We start from the raw sequence: 18128 nt of genomic DNA, 5'->3' as shown, positions 1-18128 counted from the left end.
TAACACAGTTTATAGAATTCAACCATAGATTTATGCACAGTGGATTCCAAAATCTGAGACCACTATGAAAATCTTGAAATTTTTTTTTTATTATTATTATTTTTTATCAAAGTTTTAGGATTTCGGAAAATGTAAACATGGAAATGAAGAAATGTTTAATATTTTGCGCATTTTTAAATCATTAATCAAAGTAAAAAATTAATCAAAATTTGTGTCATTGCACAAATCATCAAAATATACATTTTTATGCTTCCAATGAAGGGCAAGATATTTGCATCATTCTGGAGAACATGATCATCAGGTTTTACACAGACTTGTTCATACAGCTTGACTACTGCTGTTGTTATAGCAAAAGAAGAACGCACTGAATACTTAGTCAGTCTGAAATTAAAATACATTTAGGTTTTGTATTAAATAATAAAATGCAAAATGTATGCATTTTCACTAGTGGTCTCAGAATTTCTGTCACTTGTGGTAGATTTTTTTCTTTTCTTAACATATTATCACTAGCCTTTAACAAGTGCCGCCTATCCAGACCAATCTAAAAAAAAAAACATCCTCAATACCTAATATACAAACTTCACAATAACTTTTAACATAACATCCATCCATCCATTAGTTTGTCCACCAACCTCTTATTAAACCACTGAGTTATTATATCATTGATTATATAAGTTATCTGAAATTGCTAACTAATTAATTTTTTCCTACCATCCTTCTAAAGGTTCCCTGAATGTTCCCTTCTGTGTGGCTAAACAAAAGTGAACTTGTTTTTTGGTATATTGTGGTAATATTGCTCTTCTTGGGTTGGTCAGGTTTCAATAGCAGGTTCTGCTATTGCCACACTACAAAAAGAGTTATCCTCAACAACTGCTACTCAAAAGATCATCAAGCCTGTCAGGCCTCCTACACATAAGATTATGGAGACTCGTGTGACCCCAGAGCCGACCCCTCCTCCTTTTAGAGACACTGCAGAGAGATATCAGACTCATTTCGACACAGAGTTACACAGAAAGATAGGCGTTTCATTTGCCGGGGAAGAGTGGGACACACAGGTTTGTAGTTTGACGTGTTGTCCACTCCCAAAGCTAACATTTGATTTAATATCAGTTATTCATCATATGGTGTCTTGTGTGGTTGGATTATCACTTACAGAAAAATTCCTCAAAGCTAACTGTTTTCCTTACAGAACCCATCTGATATACTGAGGATTTCTTCTCATCACCTCTACATAATCTTTATTAGAATGTTTATTTTTTGCATTCTCTTTTCAAACTCGTTCTTCTTTTCAGACTTTTCTTTTTTAACATCATTTGTGCCACTTCGCTAACAAAGAAAATTGTGTCCAAGAGTCAATTGGTTTGTAAACAAATGTTGATTTTCCTGTAGGTTGTTGAGACTGCAGCGATCCCCTCAGCTATCAAAGAGCCTGTAGTGCCCCCTACCTTGATCGCAGTAAGTGTTTTATTAGCATTTTGATAAAATGCTGCCGATTTGTAGAATCACTTGAAGAATCATTAAATACACATTGATGTCTTGTTCATTAGGGTTTGAAGAATGTGACTGTCACAGAGGGAGAGTCTGTCACTCTGGAGTGCCAGATTTCAGGTCACCCCACCCCAGCTATTATGTGGTTCAGAGAAGATTACAGAATTGAGCACTCCATTGACTTCCAGATCACTTATGAAAACAGCTATGCCCGCTTGGTGATCCGAGAGGCCTTTGCTGAAGATAGTGGCCGCTTCACTTGCACTGCTACCAGTGAGGCTGGAACTATCAGCACCTCCTGCTACCTGCTTGTCAAAGGTAAATTTTATATATTGTAATCAAATTTCTGTGTTATTTTTTGTGGAGCACAAAAAAGGCTTATGTTATATGTATGTCTGAAATAAGGCTGTAACAGTAAGTGCAAAAATGTTTTAAAACAATGCCATCATTTAGAATCACCTACAACCTCATCTGCATATCTGTTAAACCCAAGGTTGAAATTATGATGGTTTAGCAAAAAATTATAAAAAGCATGATACTTAATATTGTATTTATTTTATATTTATTGTTTTTTCATTTATTTATTTGTTTTCTCGCAAATATCTAAAACATTTGAGCTGTAGGTAGGTAGGTGGTATTATGGTTGAATGGGCAATGGGTAATGGGAGCTGTAAGTATTTTATATTTAGCATACTATGAAAATCTTGAATAACAGACCTTGATCATAAAAAAACACAGGATATCCCTCCCTACCTGAAAATTAAAACACAACCTCAAAAAACATTTATGTTATGTTTTTTACAGTGTCTGAGGAGATTGAGAGCAGAGAGGAGATAACTGTCCAGGAGAAACAGTAAGTTACAAGGGCAGAACCAAGGACTCGTGGGATTTAACTTGTAAAAGAGTAGAGCCAAAAGGTAACACATTTTAATATTTGTTGTAATTATATTGTGTGTGTGTGTTTTAAACAAGGACTGTCATTGAAGCCAAAGGGGAGGCCATGTCTGAAATAAGCGTGGTCTCTGTGGACACTGGAGCACCTGTTGCTCCTTTCTTTGTGAGGAAGCCAGTGGTTCAGAAGCTGGTCGAAGGAGGCAGTGTCGTCTTTGAGTGCCAGATCGGAGGAAGCCCTAAGCCCCATATTTACTGGAAGAAGAGTGGAGTTCTACTCACAACTGGATACAGGTATAGATTTCACACAAGTATAGTTTGGATCTAGTTTCTACACTGAGAAAAAGAAAGCTAATACTTTCCTTGTAATTTAACAGATATAGAGTTAGCTATAACAAGGAAACAGGGGAGTGCAAGTTGGAAATTTCTATGACATTTGCTGATGATGCTGGAGAGTACACCATCTTTGCCAAGAACCAACACGGAGAGGCATCTGCTTCCACAAGCCTCTTTGAGGAAGGTTAGTTGTGACTTTACTTGTAAAAATAATTATTATTAACTGTGATTAACGATTAAAAAAAGCTTCGAACAGAAAAATCAACATCCATCATGCCATCATGCTTTTACAGAGGAGTATGAAGCCTATATGAAGACACAGGAAGTGACATATGTAACGGAAGTGACGACAATGGTGCAGGAGCCCAGAGTGGCAGATGTGCCCCCTGTAGTTGTAAGTGAATATGAAAAAGAGCTCATGCAGAGAAGGATGGCTCAGCAAACACAGATGATGCAATCCTTCATCTCAGAGACGGTATGAATTTATATGGCATAAGTGATTTTACCAGTTTTTACAGTCATAAATCACATAAGAAATTAGTTTCAAATTATAATTTATTAAAATTATATAAACATTTCTGTATCTTCAGGAATTTCAAATATCTGCAATTGAACGAAAAATAATCCAAGAGATTGAAATTCGCATCCTTAAAATAACTTACCGAGAGCTGGTGATTGAGGATGGTGAGGAGATGGTCATGAATGTTGCTGAGCATGAGGCTGTCGGATCCTCATTTAGCACTCCTGTTAAAAGCTACAGAATTCTGGAAGGAATGGGTGTTACTTTCCACTGCAAGATGGAAGGAACACCATTACCAAAGGTAATGGATGTTAATTACATTGAAAAGCAGTATATTTAAAGCAGCACAATGTATACAAGTAATTTTACATCATTTGTGTTCAACAGATTGCCTGGTATAAAGATGGCAAGCGCATTAAGCATGGAGGCCGCTATCAGATGGAGGTTCTACAAGATGGAAGAGCCAGTCTGCGCCTACCTGTGGTGCTGCCAGAAGATGAGGGTATCTATACTGCATTTGCCAGCAATATGAAGGGTAACGCTGTCAGTTCCGGAAAGCTCTATGTAGAGTCCACTGCAGCTGCTCAGCCTTACTTCCCTCAAGCCGAAGCTGTGAGAAGAGTCCAGTGAGTTGCCTTGGCCTTCATCTCTGGATTTGCTGTTCTGTGATTAGATGCTTGATAATGTTATCCATATTTTCACATTTACACTTCTAATGTTTTAGGTCTACATCTCCAATGTCTGCTCGCTCAACTAGCTACTCCCCTGGACGTTCTCCTGCTCGTTCTGTTAGCCGCTCTCCTGCTCGTAGACTTGATGACACTGACGAGAGTCAACTGGAGAGGCTATATAAGCCTGTCTTTGTGCTGAAGCCATCATCCTTCAGGTGTTCTGAAGGACAGACTGCAAGGTTTGACTTAAAAGTAGTCGGAAGACCTATGCCCGACACTTACTGGTTCCACAATGGTAAGTGTGTTTTAAAGCTAAACTACCGTTCAAAAGTTTGGGGTAAGAAAGATTTTTTTTTATTTCTTTTTTTTTTCTATTGTTCTATTTATCAAAGAATCCTGACAAACATGCATCACAGTTTCCACAAAAATGTAAGCGGCAAAATTTTTTTCAACATTGATAATAAGAAATGTTTCTTAAACACCAAATCAGCCTTTTAGGAATGATTTCTAGAAGAATCATGTGGCACTGAGAATTTAGCCTTATATCACATCAATAAATTACAATAGAATATATTAAAATAGAAAACAAATAAATTTTGACCAAATAAATGCCATGCCTTTTTGAGAATAACAGACTTATTTCAGAAACATAAAAAAAAAAAAAAAACATTATCCCAAACTTTTAAACAGTAGTTTATGTTTCTGTTTTTTTTCTTGCTTGTTTTCTTTCTTACCTGTTGAAAACAGAACAAAGAAAGTTAATTATTTTTCTTTTATTATATTTACCAAAGGACAACAAGTGGTCAATGACTACACCCACAAGATAGTGGTAAAGGAGGATGGAACTCAGTCAATGATTGTGGTTCCTGCCATGCCTCAGGACTCTGGAGAGTGGACGGTCGTTGCTCAGAACAGAGCTGGAAAGACAACTGTTTCTATGACTCTTACTGTTGAAGGTAAACTATATTTGTTCTAAAAAAAACCTGTATTATATCTAGACTTAGTGACGTGGAAGATTGTGTAAACTCTCATCTTATGTGTTACAGCAAAGGAAAATTTGGTCCGACCCCAGTTCATTGAAAAGCTAAAGAATATCAGTGTTAAGGAAGGAAGTTTGGTTGAGTTGGCAGTAAAAGCCATTGGAAACCCCCTCCCTGACATTGTCTGGCTGAAAAACAGTGACATCATCTCTCCTCATAAATACCCTCATATCAAGTAAGTTACTTTACTAATTGTTGTTTAATTATTTCCTTTTTTTTTAGTACTAATCTATGTTAAATTCAAAAATTGTGTTACAGAATTGAGGCTACCAAGGGACAGGCACATTTCCAGATTCCTCAGACTTCCGGCTCTGACAGTGCGTGGTACACAGCCACAGCTATAAACAAAGCTGGCAGGGATACCACTCGCTGCAGAGTCAATGTGGAGGTAGAGTACACCGAACCTTCACCAGAAAGAAGACTCATCATTCCCAAAGGAACATATAAGGCTAAGGATGTTGCTCCACCAGAGATTGAACCACTGCATCTTCGCTATGGTCAGGAACAGTGGGAAGAGGGTGACCTTTATGACAAGGAGAAGCAACAGAAGCCACACTTTAAAAAGAAGCTTACTTCAGTCAGGTTGAAGCGATTCGGGCCTGTGCACTTTGAGTGCAGACTGACCCCTATTGGAGACCCAACTATGGTTGTTGAGTGGCTTCATGATGGCAAGCCACTTGAAGCTGCTAACAGGCTGCGTATGATCAATGAGTTTGGCTATTGCAGTCTTGATTATGAAGTTGCTTATTCCAGAGATAGTGGCGTCATTACTTGCAGAGCTACCAACAAATTTGGTGCTGATCAGACCTCTGCTACACTAATTGTGAAAGATGAGAAGAGTCTGGTGGAGGACAGTCAGTTGCCAGAGGGAAGAAAAGTACAGAGAATGGACGAAATGGAGCGAATTGCCCATGAGGGCGCACCTTCAGGAGTAACTGGGGATGACATGACTGAGAAGACCAAGCCAGAGATTGTCTTGCTCCCACAACCCATGAGAGTATTTGAGGGAGAAACAGCCAAATATCGCTGCAGAGTGACCGGTTACCCCACTCCCAAAGTTAACTGGTACCTCAATGGACAGCTCATTCGAAAGAGCAAACGTTTCAGACTACAATATGATGGAATTCACTATTTGGAAATCACTGACTGTAAGTCCTATGATTCTGGAGATGTCAAAGTATTGGCTGAGAACCCAGAGGGTACAGCTGAGTATGCTGTCAAGCTTGAAATCCAACAGAAAGAAGACTTCAGGGCAATCTTGCGTCGTGCTCCTGAGATGAAGGCTCCAGAGGCACCTGGCCCTGAACCTGGCAGAGTATCTTTTGATGTTGTGAAGGTAGATAAACCTGCAGATGCTTCACAAGCAAAAGAGGTTGTCCGACTGAGGAAGGCTGAGAGAGTTATTCATGAAAAATCCACAGAAGAGACAGAAGAGCTGCGAAGCAAATTTAAACGCAGGACTGAAGAGGGCTATTATGAAGCCATATCCTCAGTTGAGTTGAAGTCTCGCAAGAAGGATGAGTCTTATGAAGGAATGTTAAAAAAGAGAAAAGACGAACTTCTGCACTGGACCAAAGAGGTGCCTGAGTCAGAAAAGAAGAAAGAGGAGGAGGAAGGCAAACTTACCATTCCAACAATCAGACCTGAGAAAGTTACTCTTTCTCCTAGCATGGAGGCTCCAAAGATCATGGAAAGAATCCAGAGCCAGACAGTTTCGGGTCATGATGAAGTTCGCTTCCGTTGTAGGGTTGTTGGTAAACCAGATCCAGAGTGCCAGTGGTTCAAAAATGGCATTTTACTTGAGAAGTCAGATCGTGTTTACTGGTATTGGCCCGAGGACCATGTCTGTGAATTAGTAATTAGAGATGTCTTAGCTGAGGATTCTGCTAGTATCATGGTCAAAGCCATTAACATTGCTGGTGAGGCCTCAAGCCATGCTTTCTTGTTGGTGCAAGGTATGTTTTGTCATTTATAAATCAGTTTTACAATCATTGTTCATACCAAAATTACTTTATCTAATAAATTCTTTGTGTGTTTTTGCAGCCAAGCAAGTTGTATCTTTTACCCAGACACTGGAGGATGCCTTTGCTAAAGAGAAAGACACAATGACAACATTTGAATGTGAGACAAATGAGCCATTTGTCAAGGTCAAATGGATGAAGAACAATGCTGAAATTTTTTCTGGAGACAAATACAGGATGCACTCAGACAGAAAAGTGCACTTCCTATCTGTGCTGACAATCAACATGCAAGATGATGCAGAGTACACTTGTGCTATAGCTGATGAAGACCACATAAGAACCACTGCCAGACTTCATGTTGAAGGTTAGCTTACACTTATTTGTTGCTATTTTATTTCACATTTTCACAGTCATCTTTGAATTTTTGGTCAAATGTGCCATCTGATTTGTTATACAGGTGCACCACTGGAAATGATTAAACAATTAGAGAGCGTTGAAGTGCCTGAAACATACTCTGGAGAGTTTGAGTGCGAACTGTCACGTGAAGATGCAGAAGGCACCTGGTACTTTGAGAACAAAGAAATTAAGCCAAGCTTAAAATATGTTGTATCCTCTCGTCGTGGCCGACACACCTTGTCTGTAAAAGATGTCAGGAAGGAAGACCAAGGCAAATATACTTTTAAAGCCGGTGATCTGAAGACAAGTGCCACACTGAAAATGAAATGTAAGTAGAATTTGAATATAATTTATATATTAATATAAATAAAAAATGTACTATTGCAATATTTTCAAACAAAATATTGACTCCATTATAGATGAAATGCAAATAATCATATTTTTTGTCTTGTATCAGTGCGCCCTGTAACTCTGATGCAAGGCCTCTCCGACTTGACAGTCTGTGAGGGTGATATTGCCCAGTTGGAGGTGCGATTCTCTCAGGAAAATGTGGAGGGTTCTTGGATGAAAAATGGCCAGCCCATCTCTTCCTCTGACAGAATTCACATCGTCATTGACAAACAAGTCCACAAACTTCTTGTTGAAAATGTCAACAGGGATGATGCAGGAATCTACTCATTTGTTGTTCCTATTCAAGGCATTTCTACAACTGGAAAACTGACTGTCCAAAGTATGTTTTTTTTTTTTTTTATTCTCGATGCATAGAGTTTGAAAGCTAAAATACATAAAGAGAATGCAGAAATGTAACTTTTCTTTTTTCCCCTCTTCACAGCAATTGAAATCATATCTCCTCTAAAGGATGTCCATTCTATTGAGGGTACGAAGGCAGTGCTAGAAGCTAAAATCTCTGCCTCTGATGTCACTTCAGTGAAATGGTACCAAAATGACAAGCTTGTTGTAGCTAGTGAGAGAATCCAGATGGTTGCCAAAGGGACCAAACAGAGACTGGTCTTGAACAGATCCTTTGCTTCTGATGAAGGACACTATAAGATGGTTGTTGGCAGAGTGGAAACAACTTGTAAACTGACAATTGAGAGTGAGTATTTCTGTAAAAGAACTTATATAACATCTTCATTTTGGTTTGCTTAAAGGTAAATTTCATTGGTTTATTATTATTAACAAACATATTTGTCATACAGAGGTCAGCATCATCAAGCACATGGAGGACTGTGTGTGCACTGAAACTCAGAATGTCACCTTTGAAGTAGAATTGTCCCACACTGGTATAGATGCTTATTGGACCTTCAAGAATCAGCCTCTCAAGGCTGGTCCCAAACACAAAATTGAGTCCAAAGGGAAGCGCTATAGCCTGACCATCATCAATGCCATGAAGGATGAAGAGGGCCAGTATGCATTTGCAGCAGGCGAAAAGACATCCAGTGCAAAACTAACTGTGTCAGGTATGATTTTTGCCATTTGTTAAATTTGTGTTAAGTTGATGCACAGATATTGCATCATTGTTATCTTTTTCTTACACTAGGTGGTGCTATAAACAGACCACTCCATGATGTAACTGTAGCTGAATCCCAAACTGCTGTTCTGGAGTGTGAGGTTGCCAACCCCACCTCTGAAGGCAAGTGGCTTAAGGATGGCCACTCTGTTAACTTTAGTGACAATGTCAGGAGTGAGGATGTAGGTGCTGTCCGCCGACTTGTCTTTGTTATCACAAGACCACAAGATATTGGAGAGTACACCTACCAAGTAGCAAACTCCAAGACATCTGCCAACCTTAGGGTTGAAGGTACTTTTACTAGCATGTTTGAAGGCTGAATTCCTTTTTCATACTGATCATATTTTCCTTAATGTGTAACTGATTACAAACATGTCTTTCACAGCTGTGAAGATCAAAAAGACACTGAAAAACCAAACAGTCACAGAAACCCAAGAGGCAGTCTTTAGTCTTGAACTCACCCATTTAGATGTGAAAGGATCCCAGTGGATCAAGAATGGAATAGAAATTGTCCCCAGTGACAAATATGAGATGATAGTAGATGGACTGGTTCACACCTTAAAGATCAAGAACTGCAACTCCCAAGATGAATCAGTCTATGGATTCAAACTTGGAAAACTCTCTGCTAATGCCAGACTGAATGTTGAAAGTAAGTTTATTATTTGGCAAAATCAAAGAGTTTGCACTTAAAAAAACAAAACAATAAACAACAACTAATATGTGATTTAATTATCTTGCAGCTATTAAGATTGTGAAAAAGCCAAAAGATGTGACTTCCCTAGTGAATGGAACTGCCTCTTTTGAGCTGAGTTTATCCCACGATAACATTCCTGTTAAATGGATGTTCAAAAACCAAGAACTGAAACCTAGTGCCAATATTCAGATAATGTCCGAAAGGAAAGCACATAAGTTGGTCATTCAAAATGTTGAAGAAAGCAATGATGGAGAGTACACGGCTGTAGTTGGACATTTACAATGCAGCGCATATTTACATGTTGAATGTAAGTATAAATTTAAAGATTTATAGATTTTAAGCCACCAACCTAAACTTGTCTAATGTCTTATACACACTGCTAACTCCATACAATGACTGTTTCAGCTCTAAGAGTCACAAAGCCCCTGAAGAATATTGAAATTCCAGAGACCCATGTGGCCACGTTTGAGTGTGAAGTTTCACATTTCAATGTTCCATCCACCTGGCTGAAAAATGGAGTTGAGATTGAGATGAGTGAGAAGTTCAGGATTGTGGTGCAGGGAAAATTGCATCAGTTGAAGATCATGAATACCAGCAGAGATGATTCTGCAGAATACACATTTGTATGTGGAAATGATAAAGTCTCTGCCACCCTGACAGTTAGCCGTAAGTTATTTTTGATGTCATTTTTTTTTCTTAATTGCCTTCCAGACATGTACTTACAATGGCAACAAAATTTAGAATTCAGTCAAATGTTTATTCCCTCTCCTTCAGCTGTCCTTATCACATCTATGCTCAAAGACCTAAATGCACAAGAGAAGGACACAATCACATTTGAGGTGACTGTCAACTATGAAGGCATCACCTACAAATGGCTAAAGAATGGAGTAGAAATCCGATCTAGTGATAGATGCCAAACTCGCACCAAACAGTTCTCTCACTCCCTCACTATCCGAAATGTACACTTTGGGGATGTTGGAGAGTACAAATTTGTGGCAGGATCTGCTGAAACAGCAGCAAAGCTGTTTGTTGAAGGTAATATTTGCTTCATTATTATGTTTTTCTTATTACTTGATTTTGGTTAATTCTGATCAAGTTATTTTGTCATGATCAATTTAAGCTCGTGTCATCGAGTTCACCAAGCACATAAAGGACATTAAAGTTACTGAGAAGAAGAAGGCCATTTTTGAATGCGAACTCTCTGAGCCCAATGTCCAAGTAACATGGATGAAAGATGGTCAGGAGCTTGAAATATCTGAAAGGTATCCACATTCATTCACACTTTTGCTCTTTGATATCTGTCTTTATTAAGTTCATGTCCTGAAGGAGATATCATCTTCACCGTTTAGGTACAAAGTTTCCACAGAGAGACACATGCATCGTCTTATGATCCAAACTGTGCGCATGTCTGATGCCGGAGAGTACTCTGTGGTTGCCGGATCAAGTGTATCGAAGGCTAACCTCACAGTTGAGGGCAAGGATGTGCGCATCAGTGAACCTGCCGAGAAAGAAATCACTGTAAGTACCAAGCTGTCATAAATATTATTTAAATACTGACAGAGTTCAGTAAATCAATAATACATTAATTCACCTTTTAATTGCCATTTTAATCCAGGTGCTTGAGAAACAACGAGCTACATTTGAATTCGAAGTCAATGAGGATGACATTGAGGGTCGCTGGCTAAGAAATGGAGTCGAGATCCAGTTTTCTGTAGATCAGCGCTTCAACTATGTCATTATTAGAAAAATGCATCGCTTGACAATCACGGAAACCTACAGAAGTGATGCTGGAGAATATACATTCATTGCTGGAAAGAACAGGAGTGTTGTAACCCTACATGTCAACAGTGAGTTTGATCTTTTGATTCTTTTTAGTGCAAACTGTCAAAATGTCTACCCTAGTAAAAAACAAAAAAAACAAAAAAACTATACCAAAATTTATTTAAAATACATTTATTTCATACTAAGTATACTTCAAATCCATTAACATATTTATTGACATATAACTTAAGATTTACTGATATAAAATTATAATTAAACTTTATTTGGAGTATTTCTTTATTGCACAATGCACATTTCTTAATATTATGCCTAAAAGTGTTTTTAATATAACTATTAATAAAGATTGTATGATCTTTGTATAATATTTTGTCAATGCAAGATATTTAAAGTATACCTTAATTCTTGAAATAGTTTCACTTTAACACAATCAAATATACTTAAGTATATCTTTAGTTGGACCTCAGCACTATTTCCGCACAATTAAAGTGCATTAGGTACAAAATAAGTTGTTCCAATTAAGTATACCAGTTTAGTAGGGATGTAACGATACGCTCAGCTCACGATAAAAGTACAATTTCAGGGTATTTTATTTAGCACATAAATATGTAAATGTATTTGTATACAAAATAAATGTTTTTTCAAATATATATATTTTTTCACTTGTGTATGTACTATGTAGACACATACAGTAGAGTGATATACTTTTAAATACATGCAGTATTGGGTATAATTCACTAACGTAATTAGTAGGGGTGTGACGAGACACTTACACTCGTCACGAGATCAGTGAACTGTGATTCCTGCTGTGCTGTGTGCGACTGTTGTGATTCCTGCAGCTCGTGCTGGATAAGTAGAGCAGACTTTTATAATAGTTTACAATTGAAGTGACCATTAAATGGTTTTTATTTCTATAAAAAAAGCAAAACGACAGTGGAGGTGGTGCTGCGGTGGGCACCGTAATGTAATATAAATGTAGCTGTTGCATATTCTATGCTAATTTTACCCTCACGCTCCATCATGGTGGTAATGTGAGACAGCTTTTCACTCATGAAAAATCTCATCGCATTTTGATCATCGCTCGTGGCAAGAGCTCTCGTCACACCCCTAGTATTAGATTAGATTAGATTACTTTTGAGAACTAAGTAAAGTAAAGAAATAGAAAAGAAAAGAAACTAAGTAAAGAAATAAATTTACATCATAATGGGCATTACGTTTTTATTTTATTTATTTGTTGACAAATGCAATTGAAAACCTTAAAATCCATTTTATGGCAATTAAAAAGCCATCGCTACCATGCTAAAATGACTTGGAGAAGTAATTTTGTGATTCTTTGTGAATCGTCTTTTATAGAGGCTTTTATGCTGATGTCTTTTATGTAATATAATGTTTTTCAGTTTGATTTTCTTGCTTGTCTCTTTATGTCTGTTATTAATTATTATACATTATTGCATTGTTTAGTCCCTGAGCCTCCTCAGATCATCAAGCACTTGCAGCCTCTGTCTGTTGAGGCTGGCAAACCTGCACGCTTCTCTGTGGAGGTGACAGGAATTCCTCAGCCTCAGGTGTCCTGGTACAAGGACACTCAGGCTCTGTCTTCTGGGTTCAAGTGTAAGTTCCTGAGAGAGGGAAATGAGCACACATTGCTGCTTATCGAAGTCTTCCCAGAGGATGCAGCTCAGTACAACTGTGAAGCTAAGAATGACTATGGAGTAGCCACAAGTTCTGCGTCACTTAATGTGGAAGGTAAAGAAAAACAAATGATAAGAAAAAAAAAAATTGCATGAATTATAGGTACATAATTTACCTATATTTGCTATGCCTTTTAATTCTCAGTTCCAGAAGTGGTTTCCCCTGACACTGGAGCCCCATTGTCACCACCTGTGGTCATAACACCAATACGCAACACTTCTGCCAATGAAGGACAATCTGCTAGATTCCAGTGCCGTGTCTCAGGGGAAGGTAAGATAAGTAACTATAGGTCTGTTTCAAAACCTAGTGAGCTGCCTATTGTCTAAATAGGCATCTGTTTTTTTGCTAGTACCCTAACTAAGTCTCAGAAGTGAGTGATTTATAATGCTCTACATTGGCAGACACTCTATGCATCATAAAAATCTTTTCAGTTTATTTCATTACAGGTTCTGCAAATGGAATGGCACAATACTGTAATCATTAATAAAGCATAGCACATTTATGATCCTTTAAAATGAAGGTGCCTCACTAAGTCTAGGAGCAGAGTGCATATATTGGCACTTACGATTAAGTAATTAGTGATTTGTACCTTAATTGATGTTTGATGTTATGCTTATTCTTCTGATTTACTCCTGTTTAGATCTGACAATTACTTGGTATTGCAAAGACAAGGAGATCAAGCAGTCTGATATATTCAGAGTGTCTCAGTTTGATGAAAACTGTCAGTTGGAGATCACCAGAGTGTATCCTGAGGATGAGGGCGAGTACACATGTGTTGCCCGTAACTCTGCAGGAATGGTCTCATGTTCTGCTGTACTGAAAGTGGACGGTGAGCTAAATTTTCTTACCTGCCAAAAAATTGCAAACGAATTAAAAAACCCGATAATGGCTTTAATGATATTGTTTTTAATTATTATTATTATTATTAGTAGTAGTAGTAATGCTTTTGTTAGCAGTTTGTCTGTTAATTAGGGCTGTCAAAGCTCAAACTCACATATTATTTCTAAAAACTAATCAAAATGTTCAAAGTGATCTACATGAACACACGTCACTAGCTGATTGCATAAAGTCATTTGCATTCCATCATTCATAGAAACATTAATTTAAAAACTAGCGAAGAACTGCATTTTTGCACATGTAGGATTATATCCGTAATGAGAAATAGTTACTGATTTGTTGATTTGCATTTCAGTGTTTACATTTCGCGTGCATTCTGATGCAAATTTGAGAAGTCTAGAATCTGTTAATTTTTTTGTGAGTGAGATGAGTAAAATGCACTGTTGTATAAATTTACTCTGAGTGTTATCCACACAATTTGCTGAAATTTATGATTGCACATAGGCCTTTTTTACTTTCCTTAAAAAGGAACTGAATTCATTAATGCATTAACTACAAAAAAGTATGAGATGCATCACACTAAATTAAATGTGATTGGCAGCCCTACTGTTGATACGGAACAATTTTGCCAGCCATTTGGAACAGGGAAAGAAACATCAATGTATTCACTGTAGTGATTAGTTGAGGATATATCAATACTTCCTTTCAGGACAAACACATATTATGGACTATACATCCAAGTCTCAGTCAGAAGCCACATCCAGCCTCTTCACAAGCATTAAGACTGTTCAGAAGGATCCTATTGGCCAAAGGCCCACTTTTATTCAACCTATTGTGAGCTGTGTGGTGGTTCACGGAGAAGTGGCTAGATTTCATGCTCGTGTGTCTGGCATGCCAAAACCAGAGATAAGTTGGTTTCATAACCAACAGTCTATAAAGCCTACCAAAAATGTTGTCTTTCATTTTGATGAGATGACAAACACTGCTACGCTAATCATAGTTGATACTTTCTCTGAGCATGCTGGACAGTACACTTGCAAAGCAGTCAATATCGCAGGAGAGGCATCTTGCTCAGCCAGCCTTGCTGTAACTGAAGAAGGTAATTGAGATCAAAGTAGTTTATGGTTTTTGATTAACAGATCACGATTAATTCACGTCATTTTCTTTTTAAGCCTCTCAATCAACCTCAAGAACCTCTCAATGAATTTCTCGATCACGTTCACTAACTTCACTTTAAGAAACCTTATGAATGCTTCTGAAGAAGTTGTATCATACTGTGCTCTCTGGGTGTTGAGCTGGCAAATGCATGATTTCCAAACTCCCATGTTTCACCTCTTTTTAACATTTTTACATTTGGTTCACATGCAGATAAACCAAATTTTTGTCCTTATTAGATTATTGCTATGGTGATCTTTCCTTACTCATGTTATAGGTGACTGTATTTTGGTTAACTGTTTGTTATTCATCAATTCATGTGACTCTTTTACAGTAACAAAAGTACGTGAGGAGATTGAGGCAAAAATTGATGAAGAGGTCAAAGGTAGGATCATTTTACAATATTTATTTTGTTAATAATGATGTCTCTCTGTAAAACTATTGAATTTAACAAGTCCGAGCATATTGTATTGCATGCAAACAAATCCTCTTTAATGGGAACTTTCATATGTCACTGTTGGATATGTGTATGGTTGAAATCAAGTGTTTCTGGATAGCAAGCAATTTGATTGGTAAAATGCTTGCTGTGAAGCACTTTTGCAAAGTTTTGCATCTGTCTTCCCCTTGAAAAGCATGAAGGATATGGTACTTCTTTGGTTGTTTCTAGAAATAAAAGGCGCAGGATGATTGTCCTTTAAATGTTCCAGACCACAGGAAATTACATTTGAAAAGATATGGAAGTAGCCACATCTTTTATTTGCTTCTTACGTTTCTTGCATCTGGAACACCTTCCTGCAAATATTTCTTAGACTGGCTTGCAGATAGCGGTATGTGATTAATGTTGTTTGCTTTTTAAAATAACATGGTTATACCTGTAAACTATATTAGTTCGAATAAACGCCTTCTCAAAGAAATCTAGAGCTGTTTTAATGACCACACTCTTTTTTTATCAATAGAGAGTGATGTTTCTCTATATGTATGAAAGATTTCCGTCATTCTAAGGATTAGAAAGGGCGTTTATTCATCATTCTGCAAGTCAGGTAAGGAATATTTTAGGATATATATCCACCAAGCTAAATATACAAGAGACTCTTTTGCGAACCAGATCAGTATTATTTGGATACGTATTAATGCTTTGAAAATAAATTTATGCTTTGAAGAACTGTCCACAGAAGAAGGAACAAAACATCAAGTGATTTTCGTGTCAGAATCTTTAATAAAGACTCGAGTCTTGCGTTTATTCGAACAAATATGGTGAGTGAATTTGTTTTATATGGCTTTGTGACTTGATGCATGCTTTAATATATCTATTAATATACTATTTGAAATATATTTCATTTTCTTTAGCAAACTGGGCATTTTGTTGAAATTTTTCTCCCTTTTTTCCAGAGTTGTTTTATAAAGAAGGAGCTGAACACACGGAAAAAGGAGGACCGCAACATGGTGCATTTTCAGACCCAGAAGAAAGTTTAGATCAAGGTCTTGTAGCCCCATCTGAAAACATTAAACCCTCCTTCACCAAAAAGCTGAAATTTCAATCTGTTGTGGAGGGTGACACTGCATCTTTTAGGTGCAAGCTAGTTGCAATGCCACCTCCAACGATATTGTGGTTTCATAATAACAGACAGATACAGAAGGAGCACCATCGTAAAATATATACAGTGAGTAAAATGCATATGCACGCAACCAGTTTAACAATTGAAGGGATTAAGGAAAAAGATTCAGGCAGTTACAAAGTCATGGCAATTAACACTGAAGGATCTGCTGAAACCACAGCATCACTTCTTGTATCATTGAGGGAAGAGCAAGATGTGTGTTATTTTAGCCATTCTAGATCTTCAAACAAAGCCCACTCAAGCTCAGATTCATTAGCTGATTCAACAAAAGAAAGAAAATTTAGAGTAGATCTAAGATGTGTTGGCTCTCCTTTTGATAAAACAAGCAAAGGGCAAACAAAGGGGCGTCATAGATCAAAAAGCACTCTGTTCCGCACAATGTATTTTAGAACTTCATCCCCATCAAGAACACCAGACAAAGACAGCAAATTTGAGACTGCATCCGAACGTGCACGCTCTCCAACTCCGATGTACGAGAGATACGAGAGGTTCAGTGATCGATACAGTGATATATACTGTGACAGATTCACAGGTCGTGACCGATACAGTGATAGGTTTAGTGATAAATTCAGTGACCGGTGTAGTGATAGGTACAGTGACAAATTTAGTGACACAGACAGTCTTCATGGAGAGGTTAAAGCAAAACTAAGTCTCTTACAAAAGGCTGTCAAAAAGAAAAAGAGACTTTCAATATCTACAATGTCCTCATCTGAATTTGAGGTGGAATCGGTTACAAGTGAGCCTTGTTACACAGATTATGTTGAGAGACTCAGAGTAAAGCCATCTACTTTGCCTGAAATTCAACATGTCGTTCGCCCTGGTGAGCAAGCTGAAAGTGGTAGAGGCTTAGCAGAATATCAGAGCAGACTGGAGAGAATTACTGGACTCAGCTCCCAATCAGCAGAACGAAGAGTCAGACACTCCTTTGAACCTCAGTCAAGATCTAGGGCACTACGAATTATGAAGGGAGAACTTCCTCTAGAGGATACTTTAAGAAAAGACATTCAAGTTGATGTATCTGATGCACGGATGGATCAAGGGATCACCTCTAAAGAGGAGTTAGAAAAGGACATAGAATATGACATTTTAGATACCAAAGATGATGCTAGCCTGAGTCAGTGGGATGAAGAGGCACAGACCAAGGCAAAAGAACCATTTGTGTTACAGTGGTTAGAGGCAGGTGAAGCTTCCAAACAAGCAAGCAGTACAAAGGAGATAAGTGCATCACATGAAGAGTCACAAGAAAAAGAGTCTTCAAGAGCCAAGGCAGTGAAGCCAATGAAAGAAATATTTTTTGGCGATGAAGGTAAAACAGTTCCTGTACAAAAATTAGAACAGAGAGCTATGTCTGTGGAGAATATCCTTGAGAAAAACCTGGAGAGTGAGTGCTTAGAAAGTGAAGATCAGTTCTTAGCTCAGCGCATTCGAAAATGGCAACAGGATGTGCAGTGGAATGAAGAAGCACAGGTCAAGGCAAAGGAACCATTTGTGTTGCAGTGGTTAGAGACAGGAGAAGCTTCAAAACAAGCAAGCAGTACAAAG

The 18128-nt window shown here is 37.8% G+C and overlaps 1 protein-coding gene across 31 annotated transcripts in view; it reads left to right on the top strand.

Annotated features, from left to right (window-relative positions):
* The window catches only part of ttn.2 (titin, tandem duplicate 2), a 163720-nt gene that overhangs the window by 8297 nt on the left and 137295 nt on the right, over positions 1 to 18128 (top strand). For 27 of the 31 annotated variants that reach the window (XM_048194418.1, XM_048194417.1, XM_048194416.1 and 24 more), the window contains exons 10-39: positions 816 to 1055; positions 1390 to 1455; positions 1548 to 1806; positions 2293 to 2341; positions 2461 to 2673; positions 2757 to 2899; positions 3009 to 3190; positions 3306 to 3536; positions 3623 to 3861; positions 3960 to 4201; positions 4698 to 4862; positions 4953 to 5121; positions 5205 to 6901; positions 6990 to 7271; positions 7365 to 7631; positions 7761 to 8033; positions 8136 to 8399; positions 8503 to 8763; positions 8844 to 9104; positions 9199 to 9462; positions 9554 to 9814; positions 9913 to 10173; positions 10282 to 10542; positions 10628 to 10769; positions 10857 to 11025; positions 11123 to 11354; positions 12748 to 13032; positions 13123 to 13248; positions 13619 to 13807; positions 15305 to 15355. In XM_048194418.1, coding sequence (XP_048050375.1) covers positions 816 to 1055; positions 1390 to 1455; positions 1548 to 1806; positions 2293 to 2341; positions 2461 to 2673; positions 2757 to 2899; positions 3009 to 3190; positions 3306 to 3536; positions 3623 to 3861; positions 3960 to 4201; positions 4698 to 4862; positions 4953 to 5121; positions 5205 to 6901; positions 6990 to 7271; positions 7365 to 7631; positions 7761 to 8033; positions 8136 to 8399; positions 8503 to 8763; positions 8844 to 9104; positions 9199 to 9462; positions 9554 to 9814; positions 9913 to 10173; positions 10282 to 10542; positions 10628 to 10769; positions 10857 to 11025; positions 11123 to 11354; positions 12748 to 13032; positions 13123 to 13248; positions 13619 to 13807; positions 15305 to 15355 — 7744 coding nt within the window. Of the gene's footprint in view, positions 1 to 815; positions 1056 to 1389; positions 1456 to 1547; positions 1807 to 2292; positions 2342 to 2460; positions 2674 to 2756; positions 2900 to 3008; positions 3191 to 3305; positions 3537 to 3622; positions 3862 to 3959; positions 4202 to 4697; positions 4863 to 4952; positions 5122 to 5204; positions 6902 to 6989; positions 7272 to 7364; positions 7632 to 7760; positions 8034 to 8135; positions 8400 to 8502; positions 8764 to 8843; positions 9105 to 9198; positions 9463 to 9553; positions 9815 to 9912; positions 10174 to 10281; positions 10543 to 10627; positions 10770 to 10856; positions 11026 to 11122; positions 11355 to 12747; positions 13033 to 13122; positions 13249 to 13618; positions 13808 to 14524; positions 14915 to 15304; positions 15356 to 18128 lie in introns of all 31 variants that reach the window. The other 4 variants (XM_048194420.1, XM_048194404.1, XM_048194401.1 and 1 more) reach the window with 2 other exon arrangements.

This window comes from Megalobrama amblycephala, linkage group LG6 (genome assembly GCF_018812025.1).
Source record: "Megalobrama amblycephala isolate DHTTF-2021 linkage group LG6, ASM1881202v1, whole genome shotgun sequence".
NCBI lineage: Eukaryota > Metazoa > Chordata > Actinopteri > Cypriniformes > Xenocyprididae > Megalobrama > Megalobrama amblycephala.
This window is presented reverse-complemented; position numbering and strand designations above follow the sequence as displayed.